We start from the raw sequence: 18,957 nt of genomic DNA, 5'->3' as shown, positions 1-18,957 counted from the left end.
TCTGTCCTTTCCTGGTTTATCTCCTGTGGCTCTATTAGGAATAGTATGAATAGACTGATGGCCTGGTATTGAGACATGTGAACTTAATTCCTTCTTCATGCAACCAGGAACTATGGGAAGTTAATTCCCAAAATATATGGGGGAATACTGCAAATCTGCTGATTTACTACAGTCTTATAGTAACTGTAAAATTATCTTCTCTACATAGTAGATACAATTGCATCCAATTTCTTGGAATTTTTGGTTTATGTTGTCTTTTTTCCCCAAGTATTTATCTATTTTTAATTGATAGTTCTAGGTAATTGGAATAATCTGGCAGAAGCAAGGAATGTGCTTATATGTCTTTTTATAGACACAATCTAGTTCTTATTTCTAGGCACACTAAAGCCATTATGGCTATTCTTTAGAAGTCCACTCATCAAATGTTTTGGATTTCTGTTTGATGATTCTTAACTTTTTAAAATTCTTTTCCTAATTGCCTTAAGGTGCTACAAAATCTAGTTTGCTGTCAGCACCCAGTATAGTCAGTATGTTCGTACCTGCACCAGAAGAATTTGCAGATGACCAGCCCATTCTGATGACTGACAAGTAAGTGGGGCTTTTTTTCTCCTTTCAAAGAACTAGATGAACTTCAAGTATGTCAAGTAAAGTATAGATATACTTAATGCAAATACAGAGTCCATTCTATCATTTATTTCTATGCTATTTTTTCTTTTTTTTTTTACCCCAAGGTAAACATTTTCTAAACCCTGCTAGCAATATGTGTTTTCAATTCAGTAGGACCTGGATGATTGTGAAAAGGTGAAATGGTGACTCAGGCTATTGTGTGTGCAGAGAGGACAGGGGAAGCATTTTCCCTCTTTAAATCAAGGGTTCTTTGTGATCCATCAGAAACCTCTTTTGTCTTAGGGAAAGCAAAAAGGAGAAGTTCCATTTAGGAATTAATTTGGGTTTTTGTTGAAATCAGTAGCTGTTGATTGTCATCATGTGTAATCTACATAGCATTTTTAATGCTGGTACTCACTGATCCTCAGAACTTTTGCAAACCTCTATTTTTTGGTTAAAATGCCTGTAAAGAGAATGTTAAACAGAAGTGTACTCATTTATTAGAGAAGTAAAGCAGTCAGCAGGGAGTCGTGCATTGATTTGTTCAAAACCTGGGAAGAAACCACAAGTTCCTGTGTGTGCTCAGTCCAGCAGACAGACAGACATGGAAAGATGATCACTGGAGAAAGACAGGGCCATTGTGCAGGCTGTGACAGCTAGTGGACCTTATTGTCTTGACAAAGTGAAGCATCCCAAAGTTAGTCTGGTCTGTGGCACTTCCCTTGGCCATTTCACCAAAGCTCAAGAGCTACCTATTAACATACAGACCAGCTGAGCTTGACTTCCATGACTTTGTTGGCATATTTTCTTTATGTTCAGTAAAAAAGGCAAGAAAATTGTCTGTTCAATTCCATTAAGTTAAAATCTCACAATCTGTTGGAGTCATTAGCAACTGATTGATCTAATTAAGCCAGCCTTCTTACTGGGCTGAGATAAGCCAATTTCCCACATTGGTTTGACTTTTTCATAGGATGTGAAAGCCTGTCTCATGTCTCCCATCCCCTTTATAATTAGACATTTTGGAGCCTTTCAGACCTTCATCAGTTGTCTTTGAGCATTTCAGGAAGGATAAGTGACTCAGCAGCAAATCTGCCCTGGGAAAGGAGACTTTTCTGAAATCTTGGGTTCTGTGCCCCTGAGAGGTCTTTTCATTTATTTCCTAATAGCTGTAACTGTTGTGGGAACCAATCAGATCATTGTTTTCTAATTGTATAATTTGTTATTCATAGTTCATGACTGACAGGAAGGGCAATGTGAAATTGTTCCATCTCTTTAAGATCATCTGTGAGTGTCATTGTTTGTGTCTATGGTGCCTGGGACATAGCCCAAGCTTCACAAATTGGCTGTGCTCACACTGCTGAGGGCCAGTCTTCACTGCTGCAGATTTCTCTTGGATAGGGCAAACTGATGCAGTCCAATCCAGGGAGGGAGCTGGAGTGCAATTACCAATGAAGGACTCAAAGCAAGGCCTGCCCTCCTTCATTTGTCACTAAAGAAACAGGCGGTGTAGCTAGTGAGAAGTTTTATTCATGTTTGAAAACTATGGACTGTTACTAATTATAGAAAGATCACAATTACATTAACTTTGTAAAGAAATGTGGAATAATGCACTAAGTAATAATACTTTAAAAAGACATAATTGTACACAGATCTATGTATAGTAATGCTTTGTTTGAAATTTGTTAACATTGGGATTAAAAACTTCCTTGCAGGTGCCATGACTGTGGGGCTGTTCTTGAAGAATATGATGAAGAAACACTCGGCCTGGCCATAGTTGTGCTCTCAACCTTCATTCATCTCAGTCCAGACTTGGCTGCTCCTCTGCTGTTGGACATCATGCAGTCTGTAGGAAGGTAAATTCAGGACTTTCCTCTCTCCAATGAGATTGGAAGAATTTTGTGCCTGGAACTGGGTTTACATAAACTTCAGTATACAAAGGTGTATATTTTAAAACTCTGAAGTGAATAACATCTGGTTCTGTCTTCTGTCTTTGTTACTCATCATTTTATAAATTTGTTATGTAACGTCTTCCACTGTCAGTTCAATTTTGGGCAACTTCTTTGATGTTCTCCCCTTTACCCACCACAGGGAAATTCCAGCTCAGGAATTTCCTCAGCTTGTCCCACTGTAAGCAGTGATGTAAAGTATAAATACAGATTTTCTACAGTACCCTTATTTATTTACTACACTGTTTTTACACTGAACAGCAACTGGTGCAGCAATTGGTGTGCTTCGTAATCTTGGTTCTTGAAAGAAAAGTTACAGTAATTTCACAACCATAAGGTGCACCGGACTGTAAGGCGCACCCCCTGGGAGTCAGCACATTTTGCAACTTTGTAGATCAGATAAGGCGCACTGGACTATAAGGTGCACTTTTTTTTTGTAGCGAGGCTCCGCCCCCAGCTCACCCCACGCGGTTGCTGGACGAGGCCCCGCCTCAACCTGGCAGCCATTGGCCCCCGGGCCCGCCTGTACCCGGTGGGGCCGGGGCATGCCCGCCGCCGCTCCGTGCCGCCTCCCGCCTCCCTGGGGCCGGGCTATGCCTGCCGCTGCTCCATGCCACCTCCCTGGGGCCGGGCTATGCCTGCCGGGGCCCCCTGGCCTGCCTCCACCTGGCAGCCATGGCTCTGCCGGCTCCCCTCGTGGCTCACAGCTCTCACTTCCGGTTTGGCAAATTTCTGAACTTTGTCCATCAGATAAGGCGCACTGGACTATAAGGCGCACTTCCAGGTTCGGGAAAATTTTAGTCAAAAGGGTGTGTCTTATAGTTGTGAAATTACTGTAGTTTTTATTCCTCCTGCTAGTTGCTCCTTCAACTGTTGGGGTTTTTTTTGTTTGTTTGTTTTTTCTGCCTCCTAGTGGTTTTTATACCCCATTTGTCAGAATTTATGCTCTTTTCTGCTTTCATTTGGGACAGGACTTAATCTTTTTGAAAGAAACCTTCTCTTTTCTAATAACCTCCCTTACCTTATTTTCTTCTGCTCTCTTGAAGTCTTTGTCAACATCTACCTTGACCTGGTTTTGCAGTGTAATGCTCATAAACAGCTTCTGTGCTTCTTACAAAAATTCAATTCTTTTGGCTCCCCCTTGTTGCTGCCTTGACAGAATTTTTTACTTTTATGTGGCTCCTGCCTTAGAAGTTATGCAGAAATGTGGTCAGCTTTTCTGAACTTTGCTCCTGGAGGAGTGTTGACTCCTAGGTATGATCATTTATTAGCATACCTGATGCTCTTCAGGCTTTTCAACCATATTTGGTATGCTAGGTGAAAATTTGCATTGCCTTACAAGGGCTTCCAAACCAGCTGCTGTATGAAATTGTCTCTGAGAAAGTCTTGAACATTTACTGCCATTATTTTTCTCTTGTTACTTTTACCCAGTGTGCATGGGATAATTAAGATGAACCATTAGCATTGAATTATGTGTGGTTGCTGTCTTGGCTACTTGCACAACTTCTTGTCTCAGAGGTGGGATGGATGTGGTGGGGAGTTCCAGAATAAATTTCTAAGCAGCACTAGACATGCAGAAACATTGCACAGCTCTCCTCTTCCACGTTCTTTTTGGTGGCTGAAGTTCAAATTGTTTGACGGTGGCTTCTGCACAGCCCTGCTTCTCCACTGCCTCCCAGTTCCATTTAAACACAGCAGCCCTTCCAGTCCTCTATTTCCATTAATTGCAAGGCTGCAGTTCCCTGCTGTCTCTGCTAATTAACTCTGGTGGAGGCAAAGTTTCTGATCTAGACAGATGCTGCTCATTCTGTATGACTCTTGTAAATACAGCAGTACTACAACCACAGAGTAAATAATTTGGAAAATGAATTATCAAGGGATGAGGAATAAGTGGATGACCTTTTTCTGTGTTTTGTGGGGTAAATGCTGCATCTTTAGAGTGAGATAGATGATAGTTTTAGAGCAGCAGATGACAGTTTAACATGGGTTATTCCTGGTAAATATCTTGTCTTGTTCCTGCTGGTTGCAATTTCTGACGAATTCTAGGTCCAATAAGAGGCTCCCTACAAAGGAGTTGCTTTGAAAATACACAAAATAAGTAACATACATAAGCAGAGAGGCATTCAGGTGCCTCATATAAATACACACCTTGTTCTGTCTTTCATGAAGTGGTGCCACATATATAGACATATATATATATATATATATAGTTATACCTCCAAATACCCATCTAACAGAAATGAAGATAAATTAGCATTTTTTGCATTTTTATTCTTATGAAAAGAGTTACTACTTTCATGCATAGAAGAGGAAATAATGACTTAGGAAGTTGAAGGTCTTTCAGAACACCTAAACAGCTCACAGAAATATTTTCAAAAGTTATTTGGGTACCCACAGGCACAGATAGGCATCTGTTGGGATTTTCAGAAGGGAAAAATTTCTGGTTTCAAGGTACTGACAATTGAAAGTTGAAGTGTTTCTAAGACCCTGAAGTGCATTTAAGTTTATGATATGATGATTTTTGTCTTGGTGATTCTTATTTAACTGATTTCCAGTGATCTTTCCAAGCATTAAAGCTGTGTTTGAAGGTTATGTTTAGGCTTGAGTTGGTGAGGAGCTGTGAAAAGCTTAACTTCTGTTCCTAACGTGTACAGATTTGAACACATCCATTTCCTGTTCTGCTTTGTGGTCTGCAAAGTGGAGGTAATGATGAGAGTTCATGGCATTTGTGCAATAAAATATTTAGAGTAGCAATGATAAATATACACAGACCGTACATTTCAGGACGTTTCAGATGTTCCCAAGTGTTTACTGTAGTTCATGTCAGGTGAAGCTTTTCCAAAGTTAGAAACCTAGTGTTTTGTTTGTCATAAAACCTGTACTTGCATTTTCACATTCTAAAGGAGAGCAAACCTTAGACTTTGATTTCTTTTAGAAAAAAAGATTTTACATTGTTATATTTGTTTACGTCAGTAGATTTTTGAAAATAGGTATCACATCCATGGGGCATGTGATTGGTCTCATTGCATTCTGCAGAAATCCTTGTGTGCCTTAATGTAAACTGATGCTACAGTTACTCCAGACTAAAAACCTGTATTGCTTGATGGTAGCTTCAGACCTTTCTCACCTAGAATCAACTTTGCACACCAGAAATAATATGGTGTATTTTAGTCTGGGTTCCTCTTAACATTACTGGAGTCAGGAACTCTAATGTGTTTTTCTGATTTACAGGAGAACAACTGAAGATAATATAATCTTTAATCCCCTGCACCATCAAGTTTGAGATTGGTGCATTGTTGGAAGTATACAGTGTCCCCAGCTTGTCATGCATAATTCATGAAAATCACCATAATTTTGGTTCCTGCTGTTGTATTTGACTGAGCTGTCTTAGGGTCCTTTTAGGATTTATTCTGTTGATTGGAGAGGAAACTGTCTTCAGAACAGGGTGACCAAGGATGAGCAATAGCTAAATCCAGGATAAAAGGATAATGAATAAAAAAAATCCCATTGAAGATTAGATATAAAATAGTATAGCTCTATGAACTTTTCCCTTAGACTTATCAGTTTATACCATCTGAAATACTGATTTGCAGCAGATTAAAGTAAAAATTTGGTGGTATTTTGTATATAAGGGATGCTTCCAGTGTCCATCTTTATATTGGCTTTCCAGTGTACAGCTTTTTAGTGACTTGGTATTAAAGATGTTTTACTTTGGTATTGTAAGCCCCAATTCTATTAATTTATGTGTCCTGCATATGGAAGTGCATGATTTAACTTTAAGATTGTGTTTGGTATTGTCACCACCAAATGCCCATATTTGGCTTTATATTTAGGTACTAAAATAAATGACTTGATTTTTGAGAATACGGTAGTTCTGATCTGACTTTGGAAGAGTTTGTAGGTAATTAGTGTTTTTGAAATGAGGCTAGTTATTTAGGTGCCAATATCTGGAACTAGAAGCCTCAATTTAGACAGTCAAGGAAAGATTTTTTTGCTTAGTCTTGCTGCATTAATCAGAAACAATTCAATCAGTAGGCAGCTTCTGGCAAACTTTTTTTTTCTCTAAAAAACCTAGTTATCCATGATGTACTGTAGGGCAGAAGCTTCATAATCTTTGTGCTACTAAAGGGAGGCAAGATTTGTCTTTAGAGCAGTTGAGCATTAGTGAGACTGCAAGACTCAATAGAGTTTGTCACACGAACATGATTTTTTCTGAATTTAGCTGCTCTTCAGATCTTTCTGGTAACATTTTAAATGTTCTCTAAAATTTGTGTATATTATTTACATAAAATGGTACCTTATTGACTTACTTAAAAATGAAATACACATACACACAGAGACAAAAACCATATGAGCTTCAATTTCTTTTTTATTTTTATTCCAGGTTGGCATCAAGTACCACTTTTTCTAATCAAGCAGAAAGGTATGGTAACAAAGGATACCTTGACAGAAGTGAAACAATCAATCTAAAGCATTATCTTCCTTGACTGTGAAATCAACTAAATTTAACTTTTAAAAAATGTTATTTAAAATTTGTTGAAATATCCTGTATTTTCTGAAGCCCATTTGGAGCCCATATTCATATGTGTTAAAGCTGGAAAAAAATCAGATTCAGATGCTGTTTGGCCTTCACCATTTCAGTACAGCTTTTCTGACTGGTTCTGTGTTCAGTATTTGTCTTGATAAACTATCTCCATGTGTTTATTCAAGTGAATCATCCTTGGCCATGGAGAATCCCTGGTAGTGATGCCTCATTATGTAAATCAGATGCTGAATAGGATAAATTCATTTTGTGAAGCTGTAAAGCATGTTAAGATGTGCAATTGATGAGTAAATAGATAATTCTTAGGCTTTTAAAATTAAACCATTCATTTATGAATGATTAAGGAGTACTAAGTCTTTTGAAGGAAACTGCAAGAGGCAAATGAATATTATAATGTTTTTGTTTACCTGTTGTTCATGTGGTTTTATGAAAAGACAGAAACCTTATTCTATGTCACTGAAATACACCAGCTGAGAGCAGGATTATATTTTATATTTTAAATTCAGATGACTCACAAATAAAACTATGGAGAATCAGGAAAAATGCAGCCATTTATTGAAACAAGTATTTTAAGTATGTGTATGTAATTTTTAAATCTATTCATAGTTAAGCTCAAGTCATAAAATCAGCATGCTGTACTTTTTTTTCAGTATCAGGACACTTCTGGTTTTGAGTGTCTCACTCATAACTGAACACTTCCATAATTAAAAAGAATAGCATCATCTTTATTTTCTCCATGTAGTCAGCTATGACAAGTGTTTAATCTGCAATGCAATTTTTTCTTGTTTTCCCTTCATTTTCAGCATGATGATCCCTGGAAATGCTGCAGGTGTAGCCAAGCAGTTCCTCCGTTGTGTGTTCCACCAGCTGGCTCCCAATGGCATCTTCCCTCAGCTCTTTCAGAGCATTATCAAAGGTAATGTGCAATACCTGAGTGCATTTCTGACCCTCAATTTCCTCTGTGTGAATAGCCAATGCAAAAATATAATTCAATTTTCAGATGGAAGCTTTTTACGGACCTTAGCCACGTCTCTGATGGACTTCAGTGAGCTGAGTTCCATTGCTGCTCTGAGCCAGTTGTTAGAGGTATGTTGACAACTGGTTATTTTAGTGATGCTAATTTTATTAACATTATCAGGGTCATTTCTCCTCATTCGAGTTCAAACTTGGTTCATCAAAAACAGTGTGAATTTTTGTTTTGTCCTCCCTGGAAGTAATTAGCTGTCCTTACCACTGGTAGTGTGTCCCATTCGTTCCCCAGGCATGATTTTTGTTTTTCAGGAACATTTCTACTCATACATCTCCCTCTTCATTTTATCTGATGACAGTTTCTCTTAAATATTCCAAAAATCTATTGCCTACCTTTGACTGACTGCCTTCTATGCAGCTGGCTTATTTCTACTATACCATTTTCCTCCCACTAGAGCTAGTCACTGGCATGTATCCTGCTGTTCCAAGAACTTACCAATGGTCTCATACAAGATGTTGACATCACATTAATTCTTCTCCATGTCTATTCTGGCCTCACGCTGAGGCCACACAAGCCACAAAAGCATATATGATCTATGGAACATTAATGAACGTGTCTTCTTTAAAACTGTCTAAAAGAAAACATGAAAAATCGGCTGCTGACTACTTTGAGTTTTGCTTTTTCTACTGCCATGCTAGTCGAAGCAGATTATGAATTAGGACCCTGCTTATAACATTTTATATCAAAATCTTTTGGTCAGTACTTTAGGAACTGCTAGACTTGTTTTCACATACACAGCTCAAAACCCCAGCACAATACTATCATTAGCATAATAGAAAAGGTTTGCAGTATTTGGTCTCAACAAATTAACCTCAGCACTTTCAAACACTATGTCAGGGACCGTTTCTGCATGTGTATGATTGTTCTCAGCTCTCATTTCGTTTCCCAGGGTTTAAACAACAAAAAGAATTTGCCAGCAGGGGGTGCGATGCTACGCTGTTTGGAAAACATCGCCACCTTTATGGAAGCCTTGCCGATGGATTCCCCCAGCAACCTCTGGACCACAATTAGTAATCAGTTTCAGACCTTCCTTACTAAACTCCCATGTGTTTTGCCTCTTAAGGTATGGTGTGTGGACATCTGAAATAAGCTGTATTGTCATTGGTCAGGATGTACTGGAACTGTGCAAATACTGTGGATAACCAATCAGAGTGGGTTGTTGTGAATGTTTCCTAATGATTCAGCTAATGTTTCCAGATTTATTTTATCTCTGATCCATCCCTTTAATTATGTTTTCCTTGGATAACAACAGCAACTCTGACCGGGGTGCTTTTCACTTCTTTCTTGGCATTTTTCCTATTCATTTTCTGTGCCCTGTCTCTGTCAGATTAGAATACTGCATTTGGGAGGGTCAGTATTTAGACAATGAAAATCCATCTGGTTTTAACTGTTAAAACTAAATAAAACTCTTTAAGAAGAGCAGCACCACCTAATTAATCTGCTAGAAGTACACCGTAGCCAAGCAGAGAGAACTGAGACTCTTGGGACTTAGGACTAACCTGTTTGGCTAACCAGGTTGTAGTTTTGATTGTAATATAATATTGTTACAGAAATTGAATCCAAAGGCTCTGGGCTCTGATTTCTGAGAGCTCAGAGTACATACAACAGGATCTTATCTCCTGGTGTGTGTATATTTCAACAAACACAGTAAAAACTTCTGAGTCTTTCCAGTAAACTCCATTAAATTCAATGGAATTCTGATGCACTTGCTCTTTTTGCTATGGAATCCAGTGGTAATTTCTTCTATACAAAGCACAGTTGTTCCATATGGGCTGAGGGATCCAAAATCTAAATCTGTGACTGATAATGTCTTTTAAATTGGTTGTCAGCACCTGGTTACATGAATGATATTAAATCCCTTGGCACTATTATGCAACAGCCAGATCTTGAAACATCTTTAGATTTTGGTAAATTGTGGCATTTTCCTTCAGCACTTACTAAGACAAGCAGGCAATAACCATTCCCTCTGTGTACTAGCCACCCCAATCTGCTGCATCTTATGTAACTGAAATAAATTAAAAGAAGTTAATTGGATCTTAGTGCTTCCAACTGCAAATCCACCATTCACAGAACCTTTAGGAGGAGTGTTTGCTCTGATTTCCCTTCTATTCATGGCAGGTATTATTAGTGATACAAGTAAAGCAATTGCTTGCTCCTGAACTTTAAATCTTCTGTTCTCTTCTTTAGGGTCGTAGGGGACACTTTGATATTCTAGATGCTTACAGCAGGGGTGAGGCAAGACAATGGATTGATCCTGAAAAGTCCATTCAGTGCTGTAATCTGTGTGATTTACTTGAAATAAAGATATATCATAAGGAACAATATAAGGAATCTGAAACAGCTGCTGCCAGGACATATTCCAATGTTACAAGTTGTGAGATGTCTTGAGATGTCAGGGAAAATGTCATAGTCCAGGGCAAGCACAGAAATATAAAATAAGGTAGATGGTGTGCACCTATGCCATGGTATAGCACCACTGAAGGGGTGTGATTGGGATATGACTGTGTTCAAGAATAAGCCAGTTTAGAGGAAGTAATTAAAAATCAATAATCAGGGATAATTTTTCAGACTTCACTTGTATATTGTTCATAGCTGCTACCGCTGTAAGCAAGATATGTACACAGAAAGATACTAACTTATTTTCTTTTTCTTTTCTGCCTTCAAATATGTTCAGTGTTCTTTAGATTCTAGTTTAAGAATCATGATTTGCTTGTTGAAGATACCTACCACTAGTGCCACCAGGGTAAGTTCCAAGAAGACAAAATTCTACTGCCCAGATTTAGCCAGCCTGTGCAATTGTATGAATGTGTTCATATCCCCTGGCTAGGAAAGTATTATATGCAAGCATAAAATTGCGAGTCCAATACTTTTTGGAGAATGATAAGAGCTTTGGAATCTAGGTTACAGTAAAGTAGGGGTAGAATTACATTCCTGTGTGGGTGTGAATGTATGTCTTCTTAAAGATTTGATGTTCTCTTCTTTTTTTTTCCCCCCTCCTCTGTTCTTTTCTTTGAAAAAAAAAAGAGTAATGAGCTTCCTTAGACGTTTTCAGTACAATTCCACTGAAGTCAGTAAGGTTTTCCTGCATAAACTGTACAGAATCTCTTATAAACACTGTGTCACAAGTGAAACTATTTTCTAACTTTTTGTTTCTAATTTCTGACAGAAGCATGAAGGCATATGATACATCTGTTTGACCAAAGCAGTGTGAATCCCAGGCAGATAGCCTCTGAGCTAAAAATAATGCTGTTCCATTCAGGCTTTTCGGAGTTGGAATGCTTCTTTGCTTTTTTGGGCAACGAGTTATTGATTTCTGTAACACATGTCATTGCAGAGTCTTCTGGAACCTTTCTCAAAATTACTGAGTTTTGTAATTCAGAATGCTGTCTTCACTCTGGCCTACCTGGTGGAGCTGTGTGGTTTGTGCTACCGAGCCTTCACAAAGGTAACAGTGACACTATCTTCCTTTAGGGACAAGTGAAAAGAGCACAAAGTCGTGCTTCCCACAAGTGGTTTGGAAGTTAAGATGGAATCAGGGTCAAGTTTCAGGCATGTCAAAAGGTTTAACGTATTTTGGTTCTTCAAGTAGTGATCATGGTTCAGTGCCTTTTAATAATGATGAGTTTTACATTCACAGTAAGGAAACAGATGATGGGAACCTGCTGCAATGTTGCTCAGAAAAGTATTTTGATGTGATTTTGAGACTTGGACATTTTTTTCTCATGTTGAGAAGATACCTGGTATTCATCCATCATTTAAAATATGTGTACAGTCGTATCTTTCCTAGTGCACAAGTTTAACCATTAACTTGTGAGTTAAAACTTAAATATTCCTGGTAGTGCCTTTTGAGAGCACAGCTCTGAGAGGTTGCAGTAGACAACTAACTAAAATGGAAGACTCCAAGTTGGCAGCTTTCCATCTAAGAACCTGTTCATTCCTTTTGGAGTATTTTCCTTTGGCAGGCATGGCTTTTGCTGTTTAAAAAAGAGAACATTGTAAGTACACTTTTAAAGAGTTTAAAGATTCTTGGGTAGAAGCTATGGTGTAAAAATAAAAGTTATTACCTGAGTTCATTTTTGTAGCTATCAGGGAGAAGTTTAACAACAAAAAAGCAATTGAACCTAAGGTCATATATACTCCATTACCTAGATTGTCAAGGTACTGAGCAGAAGTGTTGCCTTTGCCACTAAGTGCACAGTTTTGCATCCTTGATACATTTGTCAGAATAGTAATTAATTCTCAGGAAACATTCTGTCATAAGTAGCTACATGATTTTCTGTTTTGATAATGTACAACTGGAACATGCATTGTTTGAGTCTTGTTAAGACTTAAAATATCACTGTACAAACAGAAGAAGAAATGATAAAAGCAGTGACACTCTCACAGAAAAACTGCACCACAAGAAAATAAGGAACATTTTTACAAAATGTAATGGTTTGAAGCACTACATAGAAATTAACAGTGTGTTTAATGACAGCAAGTAAGTTCTAGCTTTTTGTTTTATTTGAAAGAGTTTATGCAATGGAGTAATCCTGAATACAGAAGAGATTGCCAAGCTTTTGGAATTGTTTTGAGTTACGTCTGTAGTTAAGGGTTTGGGCAAGGCAAAGTAAGTAAAATGTTAACTTGAAGTCTAATAGTGCTTTTTTTCATTGAAACAGAAAAGCCTCATTTAAAACTGAAGCAAAGATACCCCTCTTGCATTTGTGGTCTTATCAGAGTGTTTCATATATCTGCTAAAGCAAATTGTGATCTACAGGAAATTTTCCACTTTCCTTAGGCTATGCAGTTTCAGAAAAATGTAATTAAAACCATGGTATTAGAAAACCCACACGTGTCTCTTGCATGCTTCCTGGTTGATTGTGCTATTAATATAGTGAGTGCTTAATTGCACACAGGAGGCTTGGGTTACAGTGCTTGGTAAAATCTTTCTGATTTAGTTTAATGCAACCTGATGACCCAGAAATGGAAGCATTAGTGAATGTTCTGCATTGTATAGCCACAAAATAGTTAATTTAGTGGAACTCCACACTGCATTATCTGTGTTATTTCTGAAAGCTTACCACAGTTTTGCCTTAGAAGTGTCAAATTAATGAGTGCTGTTAGAAAAAACACCAAATCAGTTCTGATGCCTGTGTTTCTCTACAGCAGAAATCACTGTAGATAAATAAGAGTGTTGTGGTAGAGGACCACATAGAAGTGAATTCCGGAAGGAATGTAATTGTGAACATTGAAACTATTCAAATGTAATTGCTTGTTTTGCAACTTTGAGTGTGCTGAGTGGAACAAAACACCAACTTTCAGCTAAGCTGTGGAGGATTCTTGTCTTTTCAAAAGCAAACTACTCCGACATGCACTTTGTAGAGGTCAGTGCTGTACAACCACTCCAGATCTTTTTTTACTCCGTTTTCCTAATACCCTGTGGCAGGAATATCTGAGTTTCTCTTGTCTTGGAGCCTGAAGACTCACGTCAATCTGATATTTCCTTGTCTGAGTTTCTGTTCCAGGTCAGCAATTTTTTTTTTTTTTCAGCACCTTTGGAACTCTCAGTTGAGAGTTTTTCTTCTGTGGATTGTAATCTTCTTATCTTTAGTTTTCCTTTCAAGGTCTTAAGGTCCTAAATGGATACTTTCTGACTTTCCTATCTCTTACAGCTGCAGAAGCTTGAACCTAAACTTAGCCTTTTGCTAGTGTTCTGTTGTCCCTAAGTAAAGGCAGAATGCCACATGATTTTTCTCTTGAATTTTTAAAAGAATATTAAGCGGTAAATCTTCAGTATTTTAAATTACTGTAGTAGCAGCAGTGATAAAATAAAGATTTTTGCTTTATACTGGCTTACTTGGAGGACAGCAATCTCCATTAAAGATCCAAATTTACTCTTACTGTTAAGTTTGGACCCTGAGGTACTACTAGTACTTGAGTAGTTTCTTGTTCTACATATTGACATGTGGTTAGGTACAGTTGGAAGGTTGCAAAGATGTTTCCTATAGGGATGCATAGACATTGGAGAGAGTTAATTTGGCTGATCAGTGGCTGAAGTACTGTATTTGTGACACTTCTGGTACCAGATTTATACATGTGGCTCCCCTGGATGTTTTTCTCAAGAAGAAATGGCTTTGCAGCAGAATATAAAGTTTATACATATTTATCACCCGCCGGATGATGGGAATAAGTAGATTGGATAGGAAGGATACTCTGGGCCATTGACTTACATGTCATCATCCCTGATTTACAGTGCAGGAAGCAAGAGGTCAGATGTCAAAAAACAGTTTTGCCTGGTTTTGTTCAATCTCTCTTCATTGCATGTACTTTAATAAACTTTAAAGAGTTTAGACTGTGAGATAGGAGACTTCTTTGAGAAAGAGGCAATTAGCTGTTGTATTATTCCCAAAGCCAAGAAAAACTGGGATTCATGAAGCCTATGCTTCCTTTCCAGTGTTCTGGCAAAGCAATTTATTATGGCTCAATTATATCCTGTATAACATAAATGTTGGTATGTAAAATAGCTGCTTTTGAAATACAGTAATTTCACGACCATAAGGCGCACCGGACTATAAGGCGCACCCCCCGGGAGCCGGCACATTTTGCAACTTTGTAGATCAGATAAGGCGCACCGGTCTATAAGGCGCACCGGGTTTTTTTTTGCAGCGAGGCTCCGCCCCCAGCTGCTCCCGCACGCTTGCTGGCCGAGGCCCCGCCTCAATCCGGCAGCCATTGGCTCCCGGGCCTGCCTGTACCCGGCAGGGCCGGGCTATGCCCACCGCCGCTCCGTGCAGCATCCCCAGGGCCCCGCTGTTCCGGGAGTTCCCTGGCGCTCCGGGTGACCCAATGCCGGCAGGCTTGCCCCGTGCCGCCGCTGCCCCGATTCCAGCTGCTTGCCCCCTCCCCGCGTGGCAGCCGCTCCGATTCTGGCGGTTTTCCCCCTCTCCGCATGGCGGCCGCCGTGCTTCTGGGGGTTTTCGCCCCCCCCGCGCGGCGGCCGCCGTGATTCCGGGGGCTTTCGCCCCCCCCGCGCAGCGGCCGCCGTGATTCCGGGGGCTTTCGCCCCCCCCGCGCGGCGACCGCCGTGATTCCGGGGGCTTTCGCCCCCCCCGCGCAGCGGCCGCCGTGCTTCTGGGGGTTTTCGCCCCACCCGCGCTTCGACCGCCGTGTTTCCGGGGGCTTTCGCCCACCCCGCGCGGCGGCCGCCGTGATTCCGGGGGCTTTCGCCCCGCCCGCGCAGCAGCCGATCCGATCCCTGCGGCTTTCGCCCCCCCCGCGCAGCAGCCGATCCGATCCCTGCGGCTTTCGCCCCCCCCGCGCAGCAGCCGATCCGATTCCTGCGGCTTTAACACCCCCCGCAAGGGAGCCGTCCCAATGTCGGCGGGCCGGCCCCGCGCGGGGGTGGCCCCGAAGCCGGCGGGTCCGCCCCGCGCGGGGGCGGCCCCGAAGCCGGCGGGGAGGCCCCGATATCGGCGGGTCCGCCCCGCGCGGGGGCGGCCCCGATGCTGGCGGGGGCGGCCCCAATACCGGCGGGTCCGCCCCGCGCGGGGGCGGCCCCGAAGCCGGCGGGGAGGCCCCGATACCGGCGGGTCCGCCCCGCGCGGGGGCGGCCCCGATGCCGGCGGGGGCGGCCCCGATACCGGCGGGTCCGCCCCGCGCGGGGGCGGCCCCGATGCCGGCGGGGGCGGCCCCGATACCGGCGGGTCCGCCCCGCGCGGGGGCGGCCCCGATGCCGGCGGGGGCGGCCCCGAAGCCGGCGGGGAGGCCCCGATACCGGCGGGTCCGCCCCGCGCGGGGGCGGCCCCGAAGCCGGCGGGGAGGCCCCGATACCGGCGGGTCCGCCCCGCGCGGGGGCGGCCCCGATGCCGGCGGGGGCGGCCCCGATACCGGCGGGTCCGCCCCGCGCGGGGGCGGCCCCGATGCCGGCGGGGGCGGCCCCGATACCGGCGGGTCCGCCCCGCGCGGGGGCGGCCCCGAAGCCGGCGGGTCCACCCCGCGCGGGGGCGGCCCCGAAGCCGGCGGGGAGGCCCCGATACCGGCGGGTCCGCCCCGCGCGGGGGCGGCCCCGATGCCGGCGGGGGCGGCCCCGATACCGGCGGGTCCGCCCCGCGCGGGGGCGGCCCCGAAGCCGGCGGGTCCACCCCGCGCGGGGGCGGCCCCGAAGCCGGCGGGGAGGCCCCGATACCGGCGGGTCCGCCCCGCGCGGGGGCGGCCCCGATGCCGGCGGGGGCGGCCCCGATACCGGCGGGTCCGCCCCGCGCGGGGGCGGCCCCGAAGCCGGCGGGTCCACCCCGCGCGGGGGCGGCCCCGAAGCCGGCGGGGAGGCCCCGATACCGGCGGGTCCGCCCCGCGCGGGGGCGGCCCCGAAGCCGGCGGGGAGGCCCCGATACCGGCGGGTCCGCCCCGCGCGGGGGCGGCCCCGATGCCGGCGGGGGCGGCCCCGATGCCGGCGGGGGCGGCCCCGATACCGGCGGGTTCGCCCCGCGCGGGGGCGGCCCCGATGCCGGCGGGGGCGGCCCCGATACCGGCGGGTCCGCCCCGCGCGGGGGCGGCCCCGAAGCCGGCGGGGGGGCCCCGATACCGGCGGGTCCGCCCCGCGCGGGGGCGGCCCCGATGCCGGCGGGGGCGGCCCCGATACCGGCGGGTCCGCCCCGCGCGGGGGCGGCCCCGAAGCCGGCGGGGGGGCCCCGATACCGGCGGGTCCGCCCCGCGCGGGGGCGGCCCCGAAGCCGGCGGGGAGGCCCCGATACCGGCGGGTCCGCCCCGCGCGGGGGCGGCCCCGATGCCGGCGGGGGCGGCCCCGATACCGGCGGGTCCGCCCCGCGCGGGGGCGGCCCCGATGCCGGCGGGGGCGGCCCCGATACCGGCGGGTCCGCCCCGCGCGGGGGCGGCCCCGATGCCGGCGGGGGCGGCCCCGATACCGGCGGGTCCGCCCCGCGCGGGGGCGGCCCCGATGCCGGCGGGACGGCCCGCGCGGGGGCGGCCCCGAAGCCGGCGCGTCCGCCCCGCGCGGGGGCGGCCCCGATGCCGGCGGGGAGGCCCCGATACCGGCGGGTCCGCCCCGCGCGGGGGCGGCCCCGAAGCCGGCGGGTCCGCCCCGCGCGGGGGCGGCCCCGAAGCCGGCGGGTCCGCCCCGCGCGGGGGCGGCCCCGATGCCGGCGGGACGGCCCGCGCGGGGGCGGCCCCGAAGCCGGCGCGTCCGCCCCGCGCGGGGGCGGCCCCGATGCCGACGGGCTCTCACTTCCGGGGTGGCAAATGTTGCAACTTTGTAGATCAGATAAGGCGCACCGGACTATAAGGCGCACTTCCGGTTTTGGGGGGAGATTTTAGTCAAAAGGGTGCGCCTTATAGTCGTGAAATTACTGTAATTATGTCTTCCTTATTTTTCAGCATGTGTAGGCTACTGGTCTGGGTTACTGACAGGAACTTCTGTCCACTCTGGGGGGATGTAATTGTCAGCTGACTTGAGTGTGGCACTGCACATTGTCCTGTGTCTCAAGTCTGGGAAGGCATATGATGTTGGGAAGGGACACTCTTCCAGGGAAATTCTAACAAGTAATCAGGATTTGTTTAGACCATGGGTGTTATGCACCATTCTGGTTCTCCATTCCCACTCAGAATGTCGTGGTATCAGAGAAAGTTCAGGTAATGATAGCAAGAATGATTAAATGGTTGGAGTTCCACATACAGAGCAACCGAGTCAGAGCTCTTCAGTCTGAAAGAGCAACAACTGATGGGAATGTGAGAGAGGTCTGCAAGGTCACAAGTGATCCAGACAGGGATGGGAAATTCCATTCCTTTCCAGTGCAAAGAACATACTAGTTCCTCTAAGCTAGTCAAAGCAAGTAAAGGGAAGCGATTCTTCAACAGTGTGTGACTCTTTGCTAAGTACCATTTGTGCTAAAGGTTGGCATAAGTCTCAGAGGTCAATGGACAGTTATATGGAAGAGAAATATATTGAGAGTTTTGAATTATACAGAAACCACACTGAGATCAGAAGTTCCTTGAGCTGAAAATAGAGTTGGTGAAATTATACATGCTTGCCTTGTTCTTATTCTTCTTTTTGCTTCTGCCTGTGACCTTGTTGGAGATAACTTACTGAAGGCATTTTTTCCCATCTGACCTCTCCTGTATATTCTTATATTGTATATTTTTTATCAGAGCACCACTCATGCATGTGGAATGTGTGACTTTTGAATATTTGTCCCCTCAAGTAATGGTTTCATAATACCGCTGATTCTGGAGTGTTAACTTCCTGCCAGTTTAGCTGCCTTGGCTGCAGCAATATAGTCAGACAAGGACTGCAGTTTGGGACCTATTCTGTCATCTAAATGTGTTACCTGTCTGCATACTCCATGTAATTGAAGAGGAAACCAGGAGCTTGAAGTATGGTCCATTGATTCACAGATTGGCATCTTAGCTTCCATGAAAGACATACCATTCTGGTGTTTTTGCACTTTCTCTCAAATCAAGGTCTGATCTTTAAAATCTGTTTGCATTCAAAGATGTGTGGGTGCTGTAGGACACCTGTACTGTTGCTGCAAACTTTGTTTGGCAGTATGATGCACAGGTAGTGTGGGGACATCAGTTCTCCGAAGAGGAGCACTGGTGACTGCTCCATATTGTCTCTCAGTTGTCTCTCAATAAAACTTCTCTGAGGAAGAGACAAATGATCCCATTTTACAGATTTTGTGGAGAAACTGAGGCCCTGACTGAGTAGAAATTTTCACACATTTAACTTAAGTGAGCAGGCAAGTGCATGGGATTTACAAGATGGAGGATACCAGGTTTTAGATTTTAAGCACACTTTGGATATGCTCTCATTATTAGACAATTTATCTCATCTCTAA

At 44.8% G+C, this 18,957-nt stretch overlaps 1 protein-coding gene across 6 annotated transcripts in view; it reads left to right on the top strand.

The window, feature by feature from the left end:
- The window catches only part of UNC79 (unc-79 homolog, NALCN channel complex subunit), a 108,220-nt gene that overhangs the window by 67,634 nt on the left and 21,629 nt on the right, over nt 1–18,957 (top strand). For all 6 annotated transcript variants that reach the window (XM_033061746.1, XM_033061747.1, XM_033061742.1 and 3 more), the window contains 8 exons: nt 486–588; nt 2,319–2,459; nt 6,937–6,975; nt 7,899–8,011; nt 8,096–8,181; nt 9,015–9,188; nt 10,800–10,868; nt 11,460–11,570. In XM_033061746.1, the coding sequence (XP_032917637.1) occupies nt 486–588; nt 2,319–2,459; nt 6,937–6,975; nt 7,899–8,011; nt 8,096–8,181; nt 9,015–9,188; nt 10,800–10,868; nt 11,460–11,570 (836 nt within the window). The remainder of the gene's footprint in view (nt 1–485; nt 589–2,318; nt 2,460–6,936; nt 6,976–7,898; nt 8,012–8,095; nt 8,182–9,014; nt 9,189–10,799; nt 10,869–11,459; nt 11,571–18,957) is intronic.

The sequence above is a fragment of the Catharus ustulatus genome, chromosome 6 (genome assembly GCF_009819885.2).
Source record: "Catharus ustulatus isolate bCatUst1 chromosome 6, bCatUst1.pri.v2, whole genome shotgun sequence".
Taxonomy (NCBI): domain Eukaryota; kingdom Metazoa; phylum Chordata; class Aves; order Passeriformes; family Turdidae; genus Catharus; species Catharus ustulatus.
Note: the sequence above shows the minus strand (reverse complement) of the source record. Positions and strands in the feature narration are given on the sequence as shown.